The 19265-nt window shown below is 43.1% G+C and overlaps 1 protein-coding gene across 1 annotated transcript in view; it reads left to right on the forward strand.

Moving 5' to 3' along the window:
* ankrd11 (ankyrin repeat domain 11) overlaps positions 1-19265 on the forward strand; it is a 94563-nt gene that overhangs the window by 71109 nt on the left and 4189 nt on the right. The window contains 19 exon segments of the mRNA XM_034529323.1: positions 1994-2126; positions 8529-8702; positions 9767-9967; positions 10075-10217; positions 10451-10598; positions 10717-11063; positions 11065-12025; positions 12028-12371; positions 12373-13519; positions 13522-14754; positions 14757-15207; positions 15313-16549; positions 16551-16652; positions 16654-16692; positions 16694-18076; positions 18314-18412; positions 18743-18886; positions 18993-19085; positions 19194-19265. Of these exon segments, the coding sequence (XP_034385214.1) occupies positions 1994-2126; positions 8529-8702; positions 9767-9967; positions 10075-10217; positions 10451-10598; positions 10717-11063; positions 11065-12025; positions 12028-12371; positions 12373-13519; positions 13522-14754; positions 14757-15207; positions 15313-16549; positions 16551-16652; positions 16654-16692; positions 16694-18076; positions 18314-18412; positions 18743-18886; positions 18993-19085; positions 19194-19265 (8451 nt within the window).

Consider the following 19265-nt stretch of genomic DNA (forward strand, 5'->3'; position numbering starts at 1 on the left):
CGAGCCATCAACAAACATGCTCCACATTGAAACGTGTGTGTGTATATATGTGTGTGTGTTTATATATATATATATATATATATATATATATATATATATATATATATATATATATATATATATATATATATAAATTTCTTCGCCAGATTCAGAGGCATTTTTGGAATTGGACAGCCTTGTTGGAAATGTTTAAGAAATATTCAGTCTCAAAATGCAGGCTATGAAGGCAACGCCCTCTAAATTTGACACGGGTACAGTCATGTTGTTTGCAGTGGAATTAAGTGTCGGACGCAGCTTGATGATGTCATGGTGTGTGCCAACTGTTCAGCTACCAGGAGCAGCGACAAGAGGCGAAGAGAAGAGAGATACAGCTTATGCGGGCACAGATTTACAACCCTCTGCAAAGGATTGCATCAGACTCTGGCATGGAGGGAGGAGGGAGGGAATGAAGCGCACAGGGGTGGGTGGAAAACGAAGGGAGGCTAAAAGATCAGTCATTGCTAGGAGACCATCAAACAGGGTGTCTTGTGAAGGCAGATGGGAGGAAAGTCTCATCAAAGCTTTCTTTGAATTTAAGTGAAGAAAACAATAACCCAGTCTAACTCTGGCAATCAACATTGGTGATGTGTACTGTTTTCTACCAATGCAATTTAGCTTTACGTTTGCTGTTGTATAATGTTTTCTTCTCTAAAAGAAATCACTCAGTCGCATTTTTTTTCCCCACTACAATTACTGTAGCTTCTGCACATCTCCGGATGTGTACCTCATGCTTTTGCATGAATTGTGTGCTCTCTTGTTAAAGAGAGAGAGAGAGAGACTAACTGTAGCTGACACTGTTTGTCTCTACTGTACCATGACATCATCGTCTTGTGACTGGGGCAGGGCAGGGGGAGGAGTTCAAAGAGCCGACGCATAATGGAAAACCTGCCCTGAGGATAGAGTTGAGAAGGGGACAGAAGGTAGGACAGACATTTAGTGAACTGTGAGTGAGTCTCCTGAACATCACATCTGTCCTGCTCCTGCATCTCCACTATGAGAGCTTAAACCCTCTGTACATGAAGCATACTGAACATCTTGACCTTATATCAAAATACATTTTGGACTGAGCAGTTTGACGAATATATCATAAATTCACAACCGAGGGATTCTACAAGCACAGTCTTTACCGGAAATACCCCAGGGTTTACTACTGAATACAGGGGGGATGCATTTACTCTGCATGACACGTAGATCATTAGATAATACAAATGAAAACTTTGATTGGTAATTGATTTGGATAAAGATTTACATTAAATGAGTGACTCGTTTTAAATGAGTTTCCTGTGTCATCTTTGATTTAAGATAATATGGCCTGTATCTTTTGCGTTGACCGTGGTTTCCCCTAATGTTGTGTATTGTCAGACGGTGCTTTATGAGGGTATTTGTTTTTGTGTATTGAACTCTGTGGCGATTTTTTTCTCTTACTTATGGTCAATCAATTGATCAGCTGATAAAAACATGATATTTGATGACATGATGTACGCCTCGAGTCAGGGTAAGCAAGTCACTATCAGATCCCAATACAACAAAGAAACCAGTTGAACAAACATAAGTATTCACATCTGTTGATAGCAGATACACGTGGGTTTGTGATTGTTTCCAGCAGCTGTAGACCACAGAGCCGAGTCTGCGTCAGCTTAGTCTCCTCTCCCTGGGCCAGGCTCTTTGCTCTGGAATCTAGGAAGAATCTAAATGGAAAAGTTTTGCTCTGCGAAGCCCATAATGGCTAAAAGAGTCGGGGCAGTGAACGGCACCAACTACAGCAGCAGGATCCACAGCAGCTCATATATGACTGTTATGTCTCTTTGTAACTTCTCTTTCACTCTGTTCATAACAAAAAAATGTAGATGTTAAAATTACACACTTTTTCATTCTTCATTCTGAATGAGGCCGTTTCAAATCTGAACCATGTCACTTAAAGTTTCCTCTGTGTTCTGGTTGTTCTCTTTCACAGGATAAAGTGTTGTCAAGTAAGACTCCCAAATTGGATCGCAGCGATGGGGTCAAAGAGATGAAAGAAAAGGCCCCTAAAAGGAAGCTGCCATTCACTGCTGGAGCTAATGGGGACCAGAAAGATTCTGACTCGGGTAAGAGCATATTGGGATGCGTTTATTTTGCGTCTACTACATGTGACTTTGAAGGGGTAATCAAATGGGAGTTATTACATCACAGCCACTCAAACATGCAGGAAGTAGTTAGGCGTGTTGTGTGAAAAGAGGGGCTGGGCTTTTCGAGGTGAATGGGCTCCTAGCTCCAGCTTCAATACAGCTGCGAGTCCATGGAGGAACCAAGGAAATTGTTCCTGCAATTGCATCCTGAAAGGAGAGGAAGAACACACAAAATCATGATACAATTAAGTGGGAATTTGTGTAACGCACTGAACTGACCAGGTCTGGCTTTTGGTAAGGCTCCGACTTTGTGTTTTCTTTAATTAGAGAGAGAAGGACTCCTGCTCATGCTTGTTTGACTTTGGCCTTTAAGGGTTCAGGATTTAGTTGGTTGATAATGGCCCATCACACAGGCTTTGGAAACAGCCTTCACCATCCACGCTGGCTGCGTCGCTATATTGGTTTGTGTCCTTTGATTACACTTGAAAAAGGAGTGGCGAGCTAAAAGCATGCCTGTTGCAACAGATGACTATTATGGTCTGGGGTTCTGGAAAGATTGGACATGTATTATGGAGACACATGGGGTTGTGTGTAATTGCTGCGTAGCTCAAGGAATTATGAATAAGTGGACTGTTTGATTGAGAAGCTGTAATTAGTTTACTCATTACTACTTTGACTTTAACTCTTGAATCTCTGTCGTGTTTGTGTACCTGTCTTTGCCTTTTGCAAGATTATTTTAATGTAGTACGATTATTTAGTGGACTGTTTCTTGGGGAATTATATACGCTTGTTGTATTTTATATTATTGTTCTCATTAGCTCGTTTTATATTATTCACGTTTGCTTTGTTAGGCTGTTTTTTTGTAGCTTCTCAAAGATGCAAGTTTACACATCCCCTCAGTAAGGGGATGTGTGAGCTCTCACCTGAGGAACAATAGCTGGGCAGTATATTCATATGCTGATAGCTTGAGCTCTTATTGGGTGGGGCTATACGGTCCCACTCGACTCTTAACTCCCTCTGTGTGCAACGTATTACTAATAGAACCATCTCTTAATAGTTTATGTTAAAAAATTGTGGAAGCCAGGATGTTTCCAGGTCTCAAGTCACAACACAATTCTCACAGTTTACACAATCAAATTGCTAGCATCTGTCTTTCATCTGCGTGCTTCCAAGGATGTATTTCATCACATTGCCGAAATAGTTTGGTCTTAGCTTAATAATTCAGGGTTTTGAGTAGTGTATTTTCTCTGTTTCTATTTCTGCTTGTGGTTGTGTGTGTCAAGACTTTCTCCTCTATATATTGAATTGTTTCTGCTTTTCTAGGTTTTATAGTCTGACTTTGTTGCATGGCCATTCAAGCTCTGACCCTGCTGGGTCAGTGTCTAGCCCCTTTGCAAAATGTAACACCTCACACTTCACAGCTCTCCCCCCACATTCAACCATGCTCCATTATCAACTCTCATTCCTCTGTGGCTTGAGTTGATGGAGGTGACCATGGGGAATAGTAACATTTAACAACATATTTCGCAACCAAGTCATCCACATGTCTTTTAAAACAGCGTTTAAAAACAAAAACAATATCTGCAAGCATTGTAGTGCTGTTTCAGAAATGGAAGTGTGGATGCTAGGCATAAACATTACAAAAAACAAAACGTAGTAGTATATATGTAGCCTAAGTAAACTCTAAGAAAACTTTTTCTTAGATTTTCTTTCGCCAGTAGGTGGCGCTTCGACTAAGCTCGTCGATATCCTCAGGCCGTGACTTGTAACAAGCGCGACAAGTTTGGGGCAGATTCGAGCAAGTCCAGTTGAGCCAGTAGGTGGCGCAATGAGAATGTGAACATATACATGCATCATGTGTTTCTCCGTGAAGTCTAGACCACGTTATGAGCATTAAACAACAAGACACACCCCCAAGAGGTTCATTGGGCCATAGATCCTTACCACAATGAGATATTTAAAAAAAAACGGTTGACATATTATAGTTCATCTGGCTTCAATTATGATCAATAGAAATTTTGGTATGAATCGGACTAAGCGTGTAGGAAAGGCGGCCAATTATGTGTTTTTCTTAAAATTCAAAATGGCGGAAAATCTAAGTAGGCGGAGAATAAGAATAATAAGAATCCTAGCAATTTCAATAAGGTCCTCTCGGACTGACTACGTCAGTCGCTCGGACCCTAAATATGAACTAGAGGGATTGTCCCAGTTTAAAAGCTGACATACATTATTTTAGGACACCACAGAATGCAGTGTAGGTCTTAAATCCTATCCAATCAGTTTCCCCCATATTTAGCTTTCTTTGGTTGCTTATGAAATGTGTCGTCGCTATGCTATTTGGAGGCATGTTAAGATGTACTGTCGGACATTGTCTTCAGAGGAATACCAAATATATCTGAAAGATCAACTGCTATAATGGCAGACAAAGCCTTACCAGTAATACATTGCTATCAACTCAGCCTCCAATTGACCCTTCGCAAAGCTAAGACAAATAGTTCTTCTTCCAACCGCTCCTGGTAACAAATATCACCATTGCACAACCTTTAGCCATGACTCGTGTAAAATCAACAAAACCATCCGGAAAATGAAGAAAAATTCGAAATGATTGCATGAGAGTTTACTAATCAGACTTGCTGCGACACTCTTGTCTGCGGTCAAGCGGTCAAACTAAGCAAGGGGTCAACCATCATGCGCATGCAAGTTGCTTGCTTAGCATTTACAAACATTACAGTGGCAGTGAATGTTTGGGAGGGACAGGATTATGTACTCTGTCTGTCTGTCCACAGCACACTGCAGATCATTCAGGTTGAAGTTAATAGAAGCTCTCAAAACTTCAATGCTCCTTCACAGAATTGCCAAGCCTCCCATGACCTCCTCATAAAGAGACTACACATTAGCATTCCTCCTTCTTGAGGTCATCCTCCCCCACTATCCTCAGCGATGAACAGTAGAGTCAGATTAAGACTGTGCCAGCGCTGGTCAGTCTGAAGATGCCGTTAACTTGTGAAAACAACTGTTTTTAGTTTGTTTTTGTAAAGAGCGCTAGCCTCACTAAAGTAACAAAACGATAGGAAGACAACTGAATCGTTCCTTCCGGGGTTTTTTTTATGTCTTTAGTTGGAAAACAATTCAATAATGAAAGTCAGCTATTATCTAATGGAGTGAGACAAACACACCCACTTCATTCCGCCGCTTCATGCTGTCAGTCTTCACTTTAATAGTGTTTGCTTACGGCAAAAAAATTGTATGGTGATGAAATGAGTAGATGAATCTATTGGCCAATTGACACACACTTAATTGCACAAGCAACTGGACAAGGAGTTTGACAAGGTTTTTTTGGACTCTTTCTAATGACTATTCCATTAATCAATAAAGAATAATTGATGCAGCGCAAATATTTATGTCTCAGTGTCAGACAGTAATTGTGGCTAATGAGTTTAATAAGTTATTTTATGCACACAATGTTGCAAACATGAACATTTTTTACATGAAAGTTTAATGTTATCAACTATACTTACTATACGTCACAAGCTTTCCTGTCAACGTTACTGCAGCACATCACTTCACCGTGTCTCAGCTGGCCTATCTCATACTTTCCACTTTTTGTAAAGAATGATTTTTTTGGTGTGAAAAGGCCCACCTTGAACGTAAGGAGGGCCAAAGTGTTTAAACAATTGTAGCCAACGTGCTGATGTTTCCGTCTGTCAGTTGCTCTTTTGTATGACTTTGGATATGTAGCTTGTGCTCATATTGAATAACGTTGTTATTTCTTTGCAACCTTTTAGAATATTAATTGTAATTGCAGCACGGCCTTTGCCACTGGGTCAGTGGTGCGACACGGTAATGATGGTCAAGTTTGTGAACGTTGAAGGAAGATGCAAACTGAGCCACGTAGAGTGGGTTACAAAAATCCCACAGTGATTTGCACAGATCTTCAGCCTCCTCATGTTTTCCCTTTGCGGGTTACATTTGTCTTTCTGTCTCCCAGACTCACAGAGGCTCTGAAGGATACTGGTAAACAGAAGCAGTACACTCACCGTGAAACTGATTAAAGGAATATGTTGGAATCATAGATATAATCATTCACCCCCTGGGTTTAGACTGTTTTTATGAGTCTCTCTTGCTCAATACAAAGCATTGACAAACATCCTGTTGGCCACTTCCTGCTTCTTCTCCCTCGACTTCCTGTTTATGCAGTTTTTATTAGTCCCTAAACAGAATAATGTTTCACGCTAGCATGCTACAGTCAAACATATGTGGTCTGGCTGGTTAGAGTGGTTCTTCTGGTTGTGGAGTTGTATTCGCTAAGTGAGTCTTTGTTTTGACTTTAGCTAACACTGTAGTATTGTCTGCCTGCCGTATCAAAATCTACTACTATTATTTACAGACGTTTATGTTTACTGTGGTCTCCTCCCCTGGCTCAGGTAGGCAGCCTATTTATGGGGTGACAAGGCCTAGACCATCAGGCCTGCTTTTCCTTTTTTATTCTCTTTTCTTATCTTGTTCGTCAAGTTTCAAGCAGTAAGGAGAGTAAGGTCTCACCAATGTAAGCTGAGTAATGTCTATTGAGACACATAAAAGCTCTAGCAGTGTTCCCTAAATAGACATCCAACAGACATACACACTATGGGAGCAGGCACAGTATGTTGTGTAATTGTTTGTCATTTGAGTAATACATGTACATGTGACACGTCATTCTGAATCACTTGATGATGAACTATAGTAGGCATACGTTGGACACAGTCGTGTTTAATCAACCACTGTTTGACATTTTTATCTGCATCTGTCCCTCAACTCTCCGGGTGATAAACCAAACACAAATAATTTAAAAGCACACACATTTGTACAGGCATTTCTCAGTTGCTGGTTTGAGAATCTGTCATTTTATACAGAGCTGGACTTTAAACGTTGATTATATCTGCTCCAGGTGCTCAATGTCAGAGATGAGCAGACCACCGATGATCAATCTTGTATGAGAGACGTTGGTCTTGTGTGTCATTAAGTAGCAGTCCTCTACATGGGTGCATCGGGGTAATAACTGCCTTCCTGGTTCCCAATCTTGTAAACATAGCCTGGAATCGCTTGCCTAGCACTTTCTCTGTTCTATTGCTCAAAAAAACATGTTTGAACTGCTTCTGTGGTTCCAGCTGTTAAAGTTCTAGCTGAAGGAATGTGTCTTAATGGCAAATGCTTTGAAAACGTGAGAGTGTATCAAAGAGGGGTGGGGGCACATTTGCTGTAAGTATTCACAGATGTTAGCGAAAGTTCATCAGCTCTGTACTTGTGACTGGAAAAGTATTTTCCTGGAAAGCCTTTAGCCATCGGAAGCGTCAGCCGCCATGCTTACTTCTTGCCTTGTTTACTTGTGTGTTTGTGGCCTTGAGCAATGCAGCCAGTCTTGGAACGAGAAAGGTCTCGAAGGAATTAGACTTGGACACATTCACAAGTCTACGGTCGTCTCTGTGCATGCACATTTGACATTTGCTGTTCCCATTTCTCTTTTCGGGTAGGAGTCTTCAATGTTACTACCGTTCTCTTGCTTGTCTCTCAGTAATGTAGCGTTAGTCATGTGTAGTTTTACCCTCCGTAAGGGTCATCAGATGGTATGTTGCCACTGAAAATAATTGCTGGGTGTGTCTTTGTGGAGCAGCTGCTTTTGTCCAGTAGCACAGTGTCTCCAGTAAGCCGAGCAGGCACGCAGGCAGGCATGTGGCGACCTTGGCAAGGCCACGTTGAATTGAAATGTAAACCAACTATTTCGTAATAACCGTTGGTCTGCCAAGTCCCACCCTCTTTCCTCTCTTCTGGATTTGGACTGATTGGCTATGAGACAGACAGACATAAACACACTGCTTGTTGGCCCCTCCCTTCTTCAGGAGCTGCTGGGTAATAACACAAACCTCAGCCCCTGCTACCACCAACTCTTGCATACTAGGCTACATATACATGTGTATACAATTCTTTTAAATTTTATTTTGTATAAAAAAAGGGGTTATTTGTATGTTGGGCATGGAAACTAGTAACTAATTCAAGTACTTTTGTGTATTAAAAAACATTTTAGTGCAGGAATAGGTACGAAAAGGAAAACAACATTCTAAAGGAATTAAAACAACATTTCAAACGAAATTATAACTTGTGTAAAATAAAGAGACTCTGCAATAAAAGTTAGTTTTTTCAGAAGGGACTTAAAGGAGATCACTGACTCGGCAGATTGTTCCGAAGCCTCAGGGCGCTCACTGCAGAATGCTCTGTACCCTTTAGTTTGAGACACTAGACCTCGGCTTCAGGATATGTGAATGTGACGTTAAGTGCATGAATCCATGTGTGTCTACGCAGCCCAATAAAATGAACATTGCGTCTCTCCTCTCACTGCCGTTACAGAGAAACCAGGTCCAGAGCGGAAGCGCATTAAAAAGGAGCCAACCAACACCCGGAAGGCGGGTTTGCCATTTGGAATGGGGATGCCAGGGATCCGGGCCGGGTACCCCCTCTCTGAACGGCAGCAGGTGGCCTTGCTCATGCAAATGACAGCTGAGGAGTCCGTCAACAGTCCAGGTGCGTGCTTATCATGGAGGCCACGTCTTATGTGGATGGCTGGCGGACAAGGTGTGTGTGTGTGTGTGTGTGTGTGTGTGTGTGTGTGTGTGTGTGTGTGTGGCTTAAAGAGGGGGAGATGGGGCATTGGACTGATCATTTATTTTCATTTTTTTCGGACGTTGAGCACGTTGCCTGCTGTTTTGTTGTCACATCTCGGCCGTACTCTGGAAAGGACCGGATGCTCATACAAAAAGCTAATCCACAGATATTCTATGTCAGCTATGCTGTCAGTCAGAAAGTGGTGGTTCTGTTTTTGCAGCCATAGCAGTCTCACATATTTGTTCATCTACAGTAGTGAAATTATTGTTATATAATGCAGTGTGTGCTGTCAAGGAAATGAAACCAACTCTCCTGTTGGTGTTGTGTTAATCTGGAACTAATTGTGAAATCTCAGCATATGAGCTGAACCCTAACAGACTTCCAAATGTAAAAGACCTACAATCATTCTGGGTTTGTTGATTTGTTATCCGTTATCATATGTTCTGTTAGATGATTATTCATAATACTTATGTCCTAAAGTGTTATATTTATTATTGGTAGGCAAAGTAATTTGCACACTTGTATTAAACTTTATATATTTAGTTATTTTTGCAACATTGTGCCTATTTTTCTTGAGATAAAAGACAATTGAGATTGTTGAGGACCAACCCTAAGCCACTTTTATTTGAGTATTCCTTTGTTGCATGCCTGAAGGCATGGGCATAGATTAAGTAAGTGTGTTTTAAATATAATTTGGGGCAATAGCTGTGCAAACGCAATAATGCAAATGTGATTACGGCTTGGATTTAATCTTGTAAATGTGATGAAATGAGCTCAAGTGAAGTTGGTCCAAGTACTCTGCTGCTTATTGCTAGAGTAAGATTGCCCCCTTCTGGCTGTAAGCAGTCAAAACTAACCGGTATTCTTAGCATTAGTGACAATAACGGTAAACAAAATAGAAACACTGATTTAAAAAAAAATTATTTAAAGGAATTCCAGACTACATTGTCCGAGTGAAATGTGTGTCCGTCTCCTACTTGCAGACACAACACCAAAGCATCAGTCACAGTCCAGTATGGGTCAGAAGGGAACGCCAAACTCTGCATCTAAAACCAAAGACAAAGTGAATAAACGGAATGAGAGAGGAGAGACTCGGCTGCACAGAGCAGCAATCCGTGGAGAGGTACGCCGTATCAAGGAGCTCATCAGCGAGGGAGCTGATGTGAATGTAAAAGACTTTGCAGGTGAGATGCTTTTTGTATAGACTGCCCTGTACTGTGTGCATGTAGCTAGGTATATTCATTTTTATGTTCAATACACCTCTCACACAGTAATTCCCTCTCCTGTTTAGGCTGGACTGCATTGCATGAGGCGTGCAACAGAGGGTATTATGATGTGGCCAAGCAGCTGCTGGCAGCCGGGGCAGAGGTCAACACAAAGGGTCTGGATGATGACACCCCTCTACACGATGCATCCAACAATGGACATTTCAAGGTAAAAAGAAGAAGACTGTTTGTGTCTAAATACACACAACATTATGGGTAAAGAACAAAATAACATTTCTAAATTCAGAATGCATTAGATTATTTCCCTGACTGTCTGTCGAGCTTATTCATGAAGCTCGTGATACATTAACTTTGTGACCTCTTTAAAGTCTGAGAACTTGGTTGTATGACCTCTTAAATTATGATTTGTATTTATAAGATATGTTATCTTGTTTTTTTCAGGTGGTTAAGCTACTTTTACGGTATGGAGGGGACCCACGTCAAAGCAACAGGAGAGGTGAAACGGCATTGAAGGTTGCCAACTCTCCAACTATGCTGAATTTATTGTTGGGAAAAGGCACGTACACCTCAAGTGAAGAAAGTTCATCAGGTATTTATGATGAAATCTTAGTCACTTAATAACATGACTTGTATAAGTTATGTAAAGTCTTAGTATAAATCATGAGGCTGTTATTGTGTTTTGATCCTGCCCCTTTGTTTCTCCACAGAATCTTCAGAGGAGGAAGATGCACCCTCATTTGCCCCGTCCAGCTCTGTCGATGGCAATAACACAGACTCAGAGTTTGAGAAGTTGAAGTTGAAAGGAAAAACCATGGACCCTCCTAAATCCGCTGTCACACCCGTGAAAGACGAATATGAATTTGATGAGGATGATGAGGAGGAACGTGTTCCTCCTGTGGACGATAAACACCTCTTGAAAAAAGACTTCCGTAAGGAGGCGGTCATGCCGGTCACGCCGGTCACCAAGGCCACAAGCGGCATCGCCATACCCAAGACGGAGGTTAAAACCTATTCCAAAAGCAACTCGCTCACACCAAAGAAAACTGTCAGGCGGGATTATCTCTGACAGTAACAGTTCAGACGAGGATGATAGGACGGGTTTCACGCCAACGCCAGCGCCGGCGCCTACGCCACGGCAACAGGCCCAGCAAACAAATACTAAGACTAGAGACTCTGGCAGCATGAGCTCTAAACAACAAAAGGACAAGAATAAAGTCAAAAAGAAACGGAAGAAAGAGAGTAAAAACAATGTCAGTAAAGAAGTGAGGTTTGGTAAAGTCAATGACAAGTTCTGTACATCTGACTCTGATTGTGGAGATATGGAGAGTGAGGATGATAAGGGCTCAAACAGTATAAAGGACTCTTCTGCAACAAGTCTGAAAGACTCCCCTGGCTTTAACGCATCCTCCTCATCTTCCCATGGAAACTCGAACTCTCAGAAACAAGTACCATCATTAGCAGAACAGCATCCAAAGCAGTGGAGGACAGATGGCTGGAAGACTGTGTCTTCTCCGACGTGGTCCGACGTCAGTTCTCTCTCGGATTCAGTCAGAACAAGACTGTCCAGTGAGTCCGACTACTCCTCCGCTGATTCCAGTGTTGAGTCGATAAAACAAGTGAAGAGGAAAGCGCAGGAGAACAAAAAGAAGACTAACAATGTGCACAGTAGCACAGTAGACAAGAAGAGTTCTGAGCTCTACAAAAACTCCAATGCAGACAGTGCAGTCTCCAAAACCGATGTCGATGGCAAAGTGCTGAAAAAGCACAAAGTGAAGCACAAGCACAAAAATAAAGAAAAGGACAAAGCTCCTAGTCTAGTTCTCAATCAAGATATGAATGAGAAATTTGTCAAGAGCTATTCTTTTGATTTTGATGATTCAAGGCAGAAATCCCTAATTGTTGAAGCAGAATCGCCAGCTGAGAGCAAGGTCAAGTTATCCAAACACGAAAAGGACCATTCAAAAAAAGAGGATAGGCTTTCGAAAAGCAAGTCTGAGGATAAGGATTGGTCATCTGGAAAGATGTGCACAGAACGGCAAAAGAGGAGAAAAATAAGAAAACAAAGGACTCCACCAAGGATAAGACAAATAAGGAGGAGCGGGAGAAACCTTTAAAATCCGACAAGGAAAGAAATGTCAAGGAGAAGGAGAAGCCTAAAGAGGATAAACAAAAGGCTCACAAAGAGGAGAAAAAGAAAAAGTCCAAGGACAAGTCCTCGTCAAAGGCAGACAGGAAAGGTGAGCAGAAAGAGGAAAAACATCTAAAGGTGGACAAGGAGAAAAACACAAGGAGGAGAAGGACAAATGTAAAAAAAGACAAAGCACAGAAGGAAGAGTCTGAGTATGAAGGTTATGACGTTAACAAACCGCTTCCTCAACTTAGAGGACACAAAGCTGAGTGCCTCGGATGACCATCACGACAGATGGGGCTCAGAGATGTCCTCTGACTCCTCCCTTTATGGAGATGACAGTTGGGACGCTCCTGTCAAGGAGTACAAGGAATTCAAAGCCAACAATGCTGTTAAACTAATTGTCGAGACCGTTAAGGAAGAGACGAGGAGGAAAGAAAATAAAGTCAAGGACAAGAAATCAGATCACAATGAGAAAAGATCAGAGAAAGAAGCCCCTTCTAAGAAGAAGGACAAAGACTCCTCAGAAAAGACGAATGAAAAGAAAAAAGACTGGTCAGAAAAACAGAAATTAAACTCCAGTCACTCAGTTGAAAAAGAAAAGAAGCGGAAGGAGTCCGCAGACGCAGTCAAAGACAAAAAAGACAAGGACTCTTTAGACAACAGTCGAGACCGTAAAGATTCATATGACTTCATGAAGGAAAGAAAAGACATCAAAATCAAGCAGGAAACTTTAAGAGATGAATATGGCAATGATACTTTCTTCAAAGACATTGATGCTGTCGGTAAATCCTGTGATATCAGAGAAAGAAATCACTCTGGAAAGGAGAAAGAAAAGAAGGGCGAGGGAATTGAAAAGCGAGAAAAGACAAAAGCTGACAAGCACAAAGAGAAAATAAAAGACAGAGGAGCTGATCAGGAGAAAGATAAGAGCGAGAAAATCTCTGCAGAAAAAACTGTCAAGGAAAAGGATCCAGACAGGGGCACCAAAGACAAGAAGGAGGGACTCAAAGACAAACACAAAGAGTGTCATGGCAAAGACAAAGATCGAAAGATGTCTTTAGAACAGACCAAGGACAAGAAAGAAAAGGCCTCTCAAGACAAACATGCTGAGAGGGAGAAGGATTTTTTGGAGGTAAAGAAAGAGGAAAGAAAACCTGAGAAAATCCGTGAGAAAACGTGGTATAAGATAGCTGACATCTTCACTGATGAAAGTGATGATGACGAGGACATCTACAATGGGGGTGTTGCACTTGTGTCCGACTCCATCAAAAAAGACGTAACACCTGATCTGGATGAGCTGGATCATTTCCCATCAGAAAAAATAAGAAAATCTTCTGCAGAGGCTAAACATAACACAGAAAAGGCAAAGGACAAAGAACACAAGAAAAGAAGAAAGAAAAGGCCACATTTGACACGGGTAAAGAGAGAAAGGGCTCTCTAGAGAAACACAACAAAGACAAGAAAGATTCTGTTGACGCGAAACACAAGGACAGAAAAGACAGAATGTCAGTGGACTCAAATCAGGAGAAGAAAAATAAGCAGAAGCTGTTGGACAAAAGGGACACCAGTGAGGAAAAGACAAAGAGCAAATATAAAGACAAGCTCGACCATTCCAAGGAAAGGAAACTCTCAAAAAGCAGTGGTGAGAATGAAAAGTCCCTCTTAGAAAAATTGGAGGAAGAAGCCATGAATGACTACAAGGATGACTCCAATGACAAGAACAGTGAAATCTCGTCGGACAGTTTCACTGACCGAGGTCATGAGCCAGTCCTCACCACTTACTATGACTCCATCAGCCTGACTGATGTCACTGAGGATAGGAGAGACTCCCTGTCCATATCTACACCCCAAGACAAGTTCAGAGAGAAAGAGAGGCACCGGCATTCCTCTTCATCCTCGTCCAAGAAAAGCCACGACAAGGAGAAAGAAAAGGTCAAGAAGGACAAAGGAGACAAACGTGACAAGTCAGAGGAGATCAGAGAGTCCTACAGCCGCAGAGAGAGCCTACCTTTTGAGAAAGAGCCCATGCCTCTAGAGGCAGACCCTTACACATTCCCATATGCAAGTAAGGGAGACGGCGAAGACGACTTTGATAAAACATTGGAATTTGAAAAAGAGATGTCCAAAAAGGACAAGGACAAAGCAGCTTGTGTCATCAGTGACAGGACAAAAGACAAAAAGAAAAAGGAGAAACATAAGGAAAAAATAAAGGAGGAGAAGAATAAGTACATTGATGGCTTTAGCTCATTTAAACACTCCAAAGAAGATGTGAAGTCAGGGTTGAAAGATAGCCCGCAGGTCACTGTTCTGAAAGACAGGTCAAAAGAAGAAAGTCCTAAATTTGATCTGAAAAAAGACAAAAGTCGGGATACATTGGACAAAGACAACAGAATGGACCACAGTAAATCTAAGGCTAAGGATGAAAATGAAAAGCTCTCTCAGTCCAAGGACACAGTAAGAAAAGATAATCGTCCACGTGAAAAACTGCTGGTGGATGGTGATTATCAAATGACAAGTTTTGGTCAGATGTTGAGTCTGAAAGACCAGGAGATTGAAGAGCGCCACAAGAGACATAAAGAAAGGATGAAGCAAATGGAGAAGCTGAGACCCAAGTCAGGGACCCTAAACTCAAGGACAAGGACAAGACCAAGTCCACAGAGGAAGTACGGAAAAATCGTAGTGAGCTGTCATCAAAGAAGTCCAACAGTCTGGAGTCTGGTCTGAAAGAAAAGAAGTTGAAGGATGTGGGTCTTCCTGCCCAAATAATGTCCCCGAGCAGGAAGTTCCAGCCTACAGACAGTCAAAACTCAAAGGACGGGCTGGCTGGCCAACAAATGAAGGAGAACCTTCCCACTTCTCCCAGGCCAGATCAAAACAGGCCAACTGGTGTCCCCACGCCAACATCTGTCATCTCCTGCCCCAGCTTTGAGGAAGTAATGCAGACTCCACGTACTCCGTCCTGTAGTGCAGAGGATTACCCTGACATTATGTTGGATGGGCTGGACTGCCAGAACTCCTCGGCTATGACTATGTCAATGAACGCCTGCTCGCCAACCTTCTTTGAAAGGTATTTAAACGTGCAAATATACTGCAGGGTTCATGTTTTGGTTATTTTAACTTTTGTACTCTGTGACATATTGTCTAATGTTTTCCCGTTCTGTCGTCCACCCAGCAGGTTCTCTAACTCCCAGAGTTTCCAGGAGGGCACATGTCCCACTCCTGCAAAGAACCTCCAGCTACCACTTGTCAGCCGCTCTGCGTCTTCTGATGTCCGCAGGCCCCTAGAGGATGAGTTCAAGGCTGAGGCTGACAAGTTCCTTCGGCAGCAGAGTGATCCAGCAGCTGAATTTGATCAGTCATCACTCTCCCAAACTCTAGAGGACACATCAGCAACTGTGGATGGACTGGAGAGCCTGCCATCTCCTTATTTCTCCCCACTCAGAATGTTGTCCCCTCAGCAGGAGGCAGCCCTTCCAACACCAGATGTGGCTGCACCAACCCTTGCTGTCATTGAGGCAAATGAACATTTTCCTGACAATATATACAACAATTTCTTGCCCAAACCCTCTACTCCAGTTCACAGGCCAGACCCCCAGGAGCCCTGCTTTGACATCGCTGCACCACCAACCCCAGCTCCTGCTGCTTTGCCACCCCTGGACATTGATGACATCTCTGAGCCTCACCACAGTGAACCTAACCTTGTCCTGTCAGATCTTCCCTCTGTCACTGAAGAACAGGAGGAGGAAGAACAGGAGGAAGAACAGGAGGAGGAAGAGGAAGAAGAGGAGGAGGAAGATGAAGAAGAAGAAGAAGAAGAAGAAGAAGAAGAAGAAGAGGAGGAGGAGGAGGAGGAGGACTTTGAGGATGAATGTGATATGGATGAGAGAGTTAATGGAGACCACTGTACAATGGGGGAGCCAGAGCAAACAAGGGACCCATGTTCCTTCTCTCCTCCAGTTGTAGACCCTCTTAGGAAGAGCTGGCCTGCAGAGTCTCCAGACCGACAGGAACCAGAGGTCCAAGACATCTCCCCAACACACTCTGCACCCAACCATGGGGAGAACTGTTTTGATCACAGCATGGGTTGGGACCCTGATATGGATCTCAAATCTCCCCAAAGGACGTATGGAGAGATAGAGGCTGCTGTCTCCAAAATAACTAGTCCATACCATTCAGACGGTGAGATGCAGCACTTGTCTGGTCACCCCTCTGTCACACCACCTTATGCTGCCTGGAATAGGTGGCATAAAGAGGACCCAGAGGACTTTGACGAACAGAAAGAGGCTGTGGCTGACATCCCCTCTCCAGAAAGACCTGACACAGCTATTGATGAGGAACCCAACTATTTAAACACCTCATCATCCTCCAATAGACTGGAGTCTTTCTTTCAGGACTGCAACAAGCCTAGCAATAGAGGAAAGTCATCCAATAGACACTGAGTCAACATGTGAAGAACCAGACAGCAGGCAGACCACGCACAGCTTCAGTGCTACCACTGAAAGCCACTTGGCTTCCGGTTGTGGCCCCTGAGCCTGTGGTGCCCTGGGCAGACCCCATTCTCAGCTGATGCAGATGAACTGGATGACCTGGGACCGTTCTCTTTGCCTGACCTACCACTACCAGACAAGTCAGAAGAAGTTGAGTCTCGAGACCCAGAACCAGTTGACCGCAACAAGACTGTACTGACCCACATTAGATCTACCGTTATAGAGGGAGATGACCCGGACATCATGGAGGTGGATTTACCAAGCCTGGGTAAGACTTCATGCCTTGCTGGTGAGCAAGGTTTAAGAGAACCTACAGGACAAGACTTAGTTGTACCGTCACCACATACCAACTTCCAGCAAGAGATGGACCCCGAGCGAATTAACGTCTCTCGCGCTCTAATTCAACAACAGGGCAGCACGTTGGAAAGAAAAGGACCATATGTAGAACCTGATGAGTCGGATCGCAGCATGTTGTTTTCATCTGTGAAATCAGATCCCAGTGAGCAACATCACACCCAGATCCACTCCCTTACTGAGTCTTTGCAGTTACCAATGGTTGATTCAGTGTCTGCTATCAAATCAGAGGTGAGACCGAAGGAGATGTCTGAGCCCGTTGTAGAATCTGTTACATGCAGTCCTGTTCCTCAGCTACCAGTGGCAGTGACCCTCTCCAGCACAGTGGAACTACCAGACACTCAGGAGACCACAGCCAAGTTTACGCCGGTAACCCTGACCTCTGTCTCCACCACCGTAGAGATCCCCAAGAAGGTGGATGAAATCCCTCAAAGGATGACTCGCAATCGCGCCAAGAACAATTCCTCCGTTGCTGCTGTCCCTCCTACCTCCAGCATAATAACCTTGACTGCCACTGCCACCCCTGTAACGACCAGTCCGACAGTGACCCTTAACCCAATTCCTATCAGAACCCCGACACCGACCTCAACATCTTCTTTCCCAGCTCTTAAGAATGAATCTGTGATTACTTTGTCCTCGACTGCATCTAATACAACCCCAACAGCGTCTGTGCCTACTTCTGTGAACACCTCTGCCCCACTGGTCATCAGTAAGACGACAAAAGGCCGCCCACTCCCCTTGGACGAAGAGGAATCTCAGACCCAGCACCCACGGAAGAGGAAATTCCCCCGTTCTGCTGGGCAGCAGGTCCAAGTCCAGCTGGTTAACACAGCCATGCAGCAGACTAGGGAAATGATCCAACAGACCTTGGCTGTAGTAGTCAATGCCATTAAGCTGGACGATATTGAGCCCTATCACAGTGACCGCTCCAACCCATACTTTGAGTACCTGCAGATCAGGAAGAAGATTGAGGAAAAGAGGAAGATTCTGTGCTACATCACCCCACAGGCCCCACAGTGTTATGCAGAATATGTGACCTACACCGGCTCTTACCTGCTGGACGGCAAGCCCCTCAGCAAGCTCCACATCCCTGTGGTAAGTTATGGCGTCTTTACCCCTTTCTTTCTGCCGTTATATCGCCAAAGCAGTGAGAAGGTTTAAAACGGTTAGGAATGAAAGTCTGATTCTGCAATTAAAGAGACAGACATATGCATGTCTAGAAAAAGTCCTCCTACCATGTATAGAAAATGTTAACAAAACTTGTTTGTTTTGATACTGTCTAATGTAATAAGAACACAGTATATAATACATAATGTTGTGTTTGCTCATCAGATTGCCCCACCGCCATCGCTGTCAGAACCTCTGAAGGAGCTATTCAGACAACAGGAGGCAGTAAGAGGGAAGCTCAGGTTGCAGCACAGCATAGAACGGGTAAGGAATACATCTGTACATTCTCTATCCTGAATTCACTCTTAGCTCACTCCCTCTCACACATACAGCGACATATGTGTGCTGTACACTATGAACTTTAAAAAAAAAAAAAAGATCAAGCCTGTTGTAATAGAAATGCAAGTGAATTCTGCACTCTTACTATAGCAGACAGAAATCAATTAAATCTCTCGCTAGTTAGGTGAAGACTTTTTCTGTGAAATCTTGCTGATCCAAGACCCATTTCTATTAACCTCCCTAACCAGCCCATTGGTTAGCCTAATGCCCAACTTTTAATGGAATGTTAATTTTCTCTTTTGCTTATGTTCACAGGAGAAGCTGATTGTGTCTTGTGAGCAGGAGGTTTTAAGGGTCCACTGCAGAGCAGCCCGAACAATAGCCAATCAGGCTGTTCCATTCAGTGCCTGCACCATGCTGTTGGACTCTGAAGTATACAATATGCCATCAGAGAGCCAGGTAGGAAATATTTCAGTATCCACTGAAGTGTCTGGTCAATTATAATATGTATAATTAATTTACAATCACTCCTTAATCTACATTGTAACTTGGTGTATGTTCTCAGGGCGATGAGAACAAGTCTGTGAGAGATCGCTTCAACGCTCGTCAGTTCATATCCTGGATCCAGGACGTGGATGATAAATATGACCGTATGAAGGTAAGTACCAACACTTTGCTGGATTTAAGATATCTTCAGATAAAAGCGTCGATACCGAGATCTTGTTTATACAACAAGTGGTTTTATGCTGTACGTCTCCTCCCTCAGACATGTTTGTTGATGCGGCAACAGCACGAGGCAGCAGCCCTCAACGCAGTGCAAAGGATGGAGTGGCAGTTG

This window comes from Cyclopterus lumpus, chromosome 3 (genome assembly GCF_009769545.1).
Source record: "Cyclopterus lumpus isolate fCycLum1 chromosome 3, fCycLum1.pri, whole genome shotgun sequence".
NCBI lineage: Eukaryota > Metazoa > Chordata > Actinopteri > Perciformes > Cyclopteridae > Cyclopterus > Cyclopterus lumpus.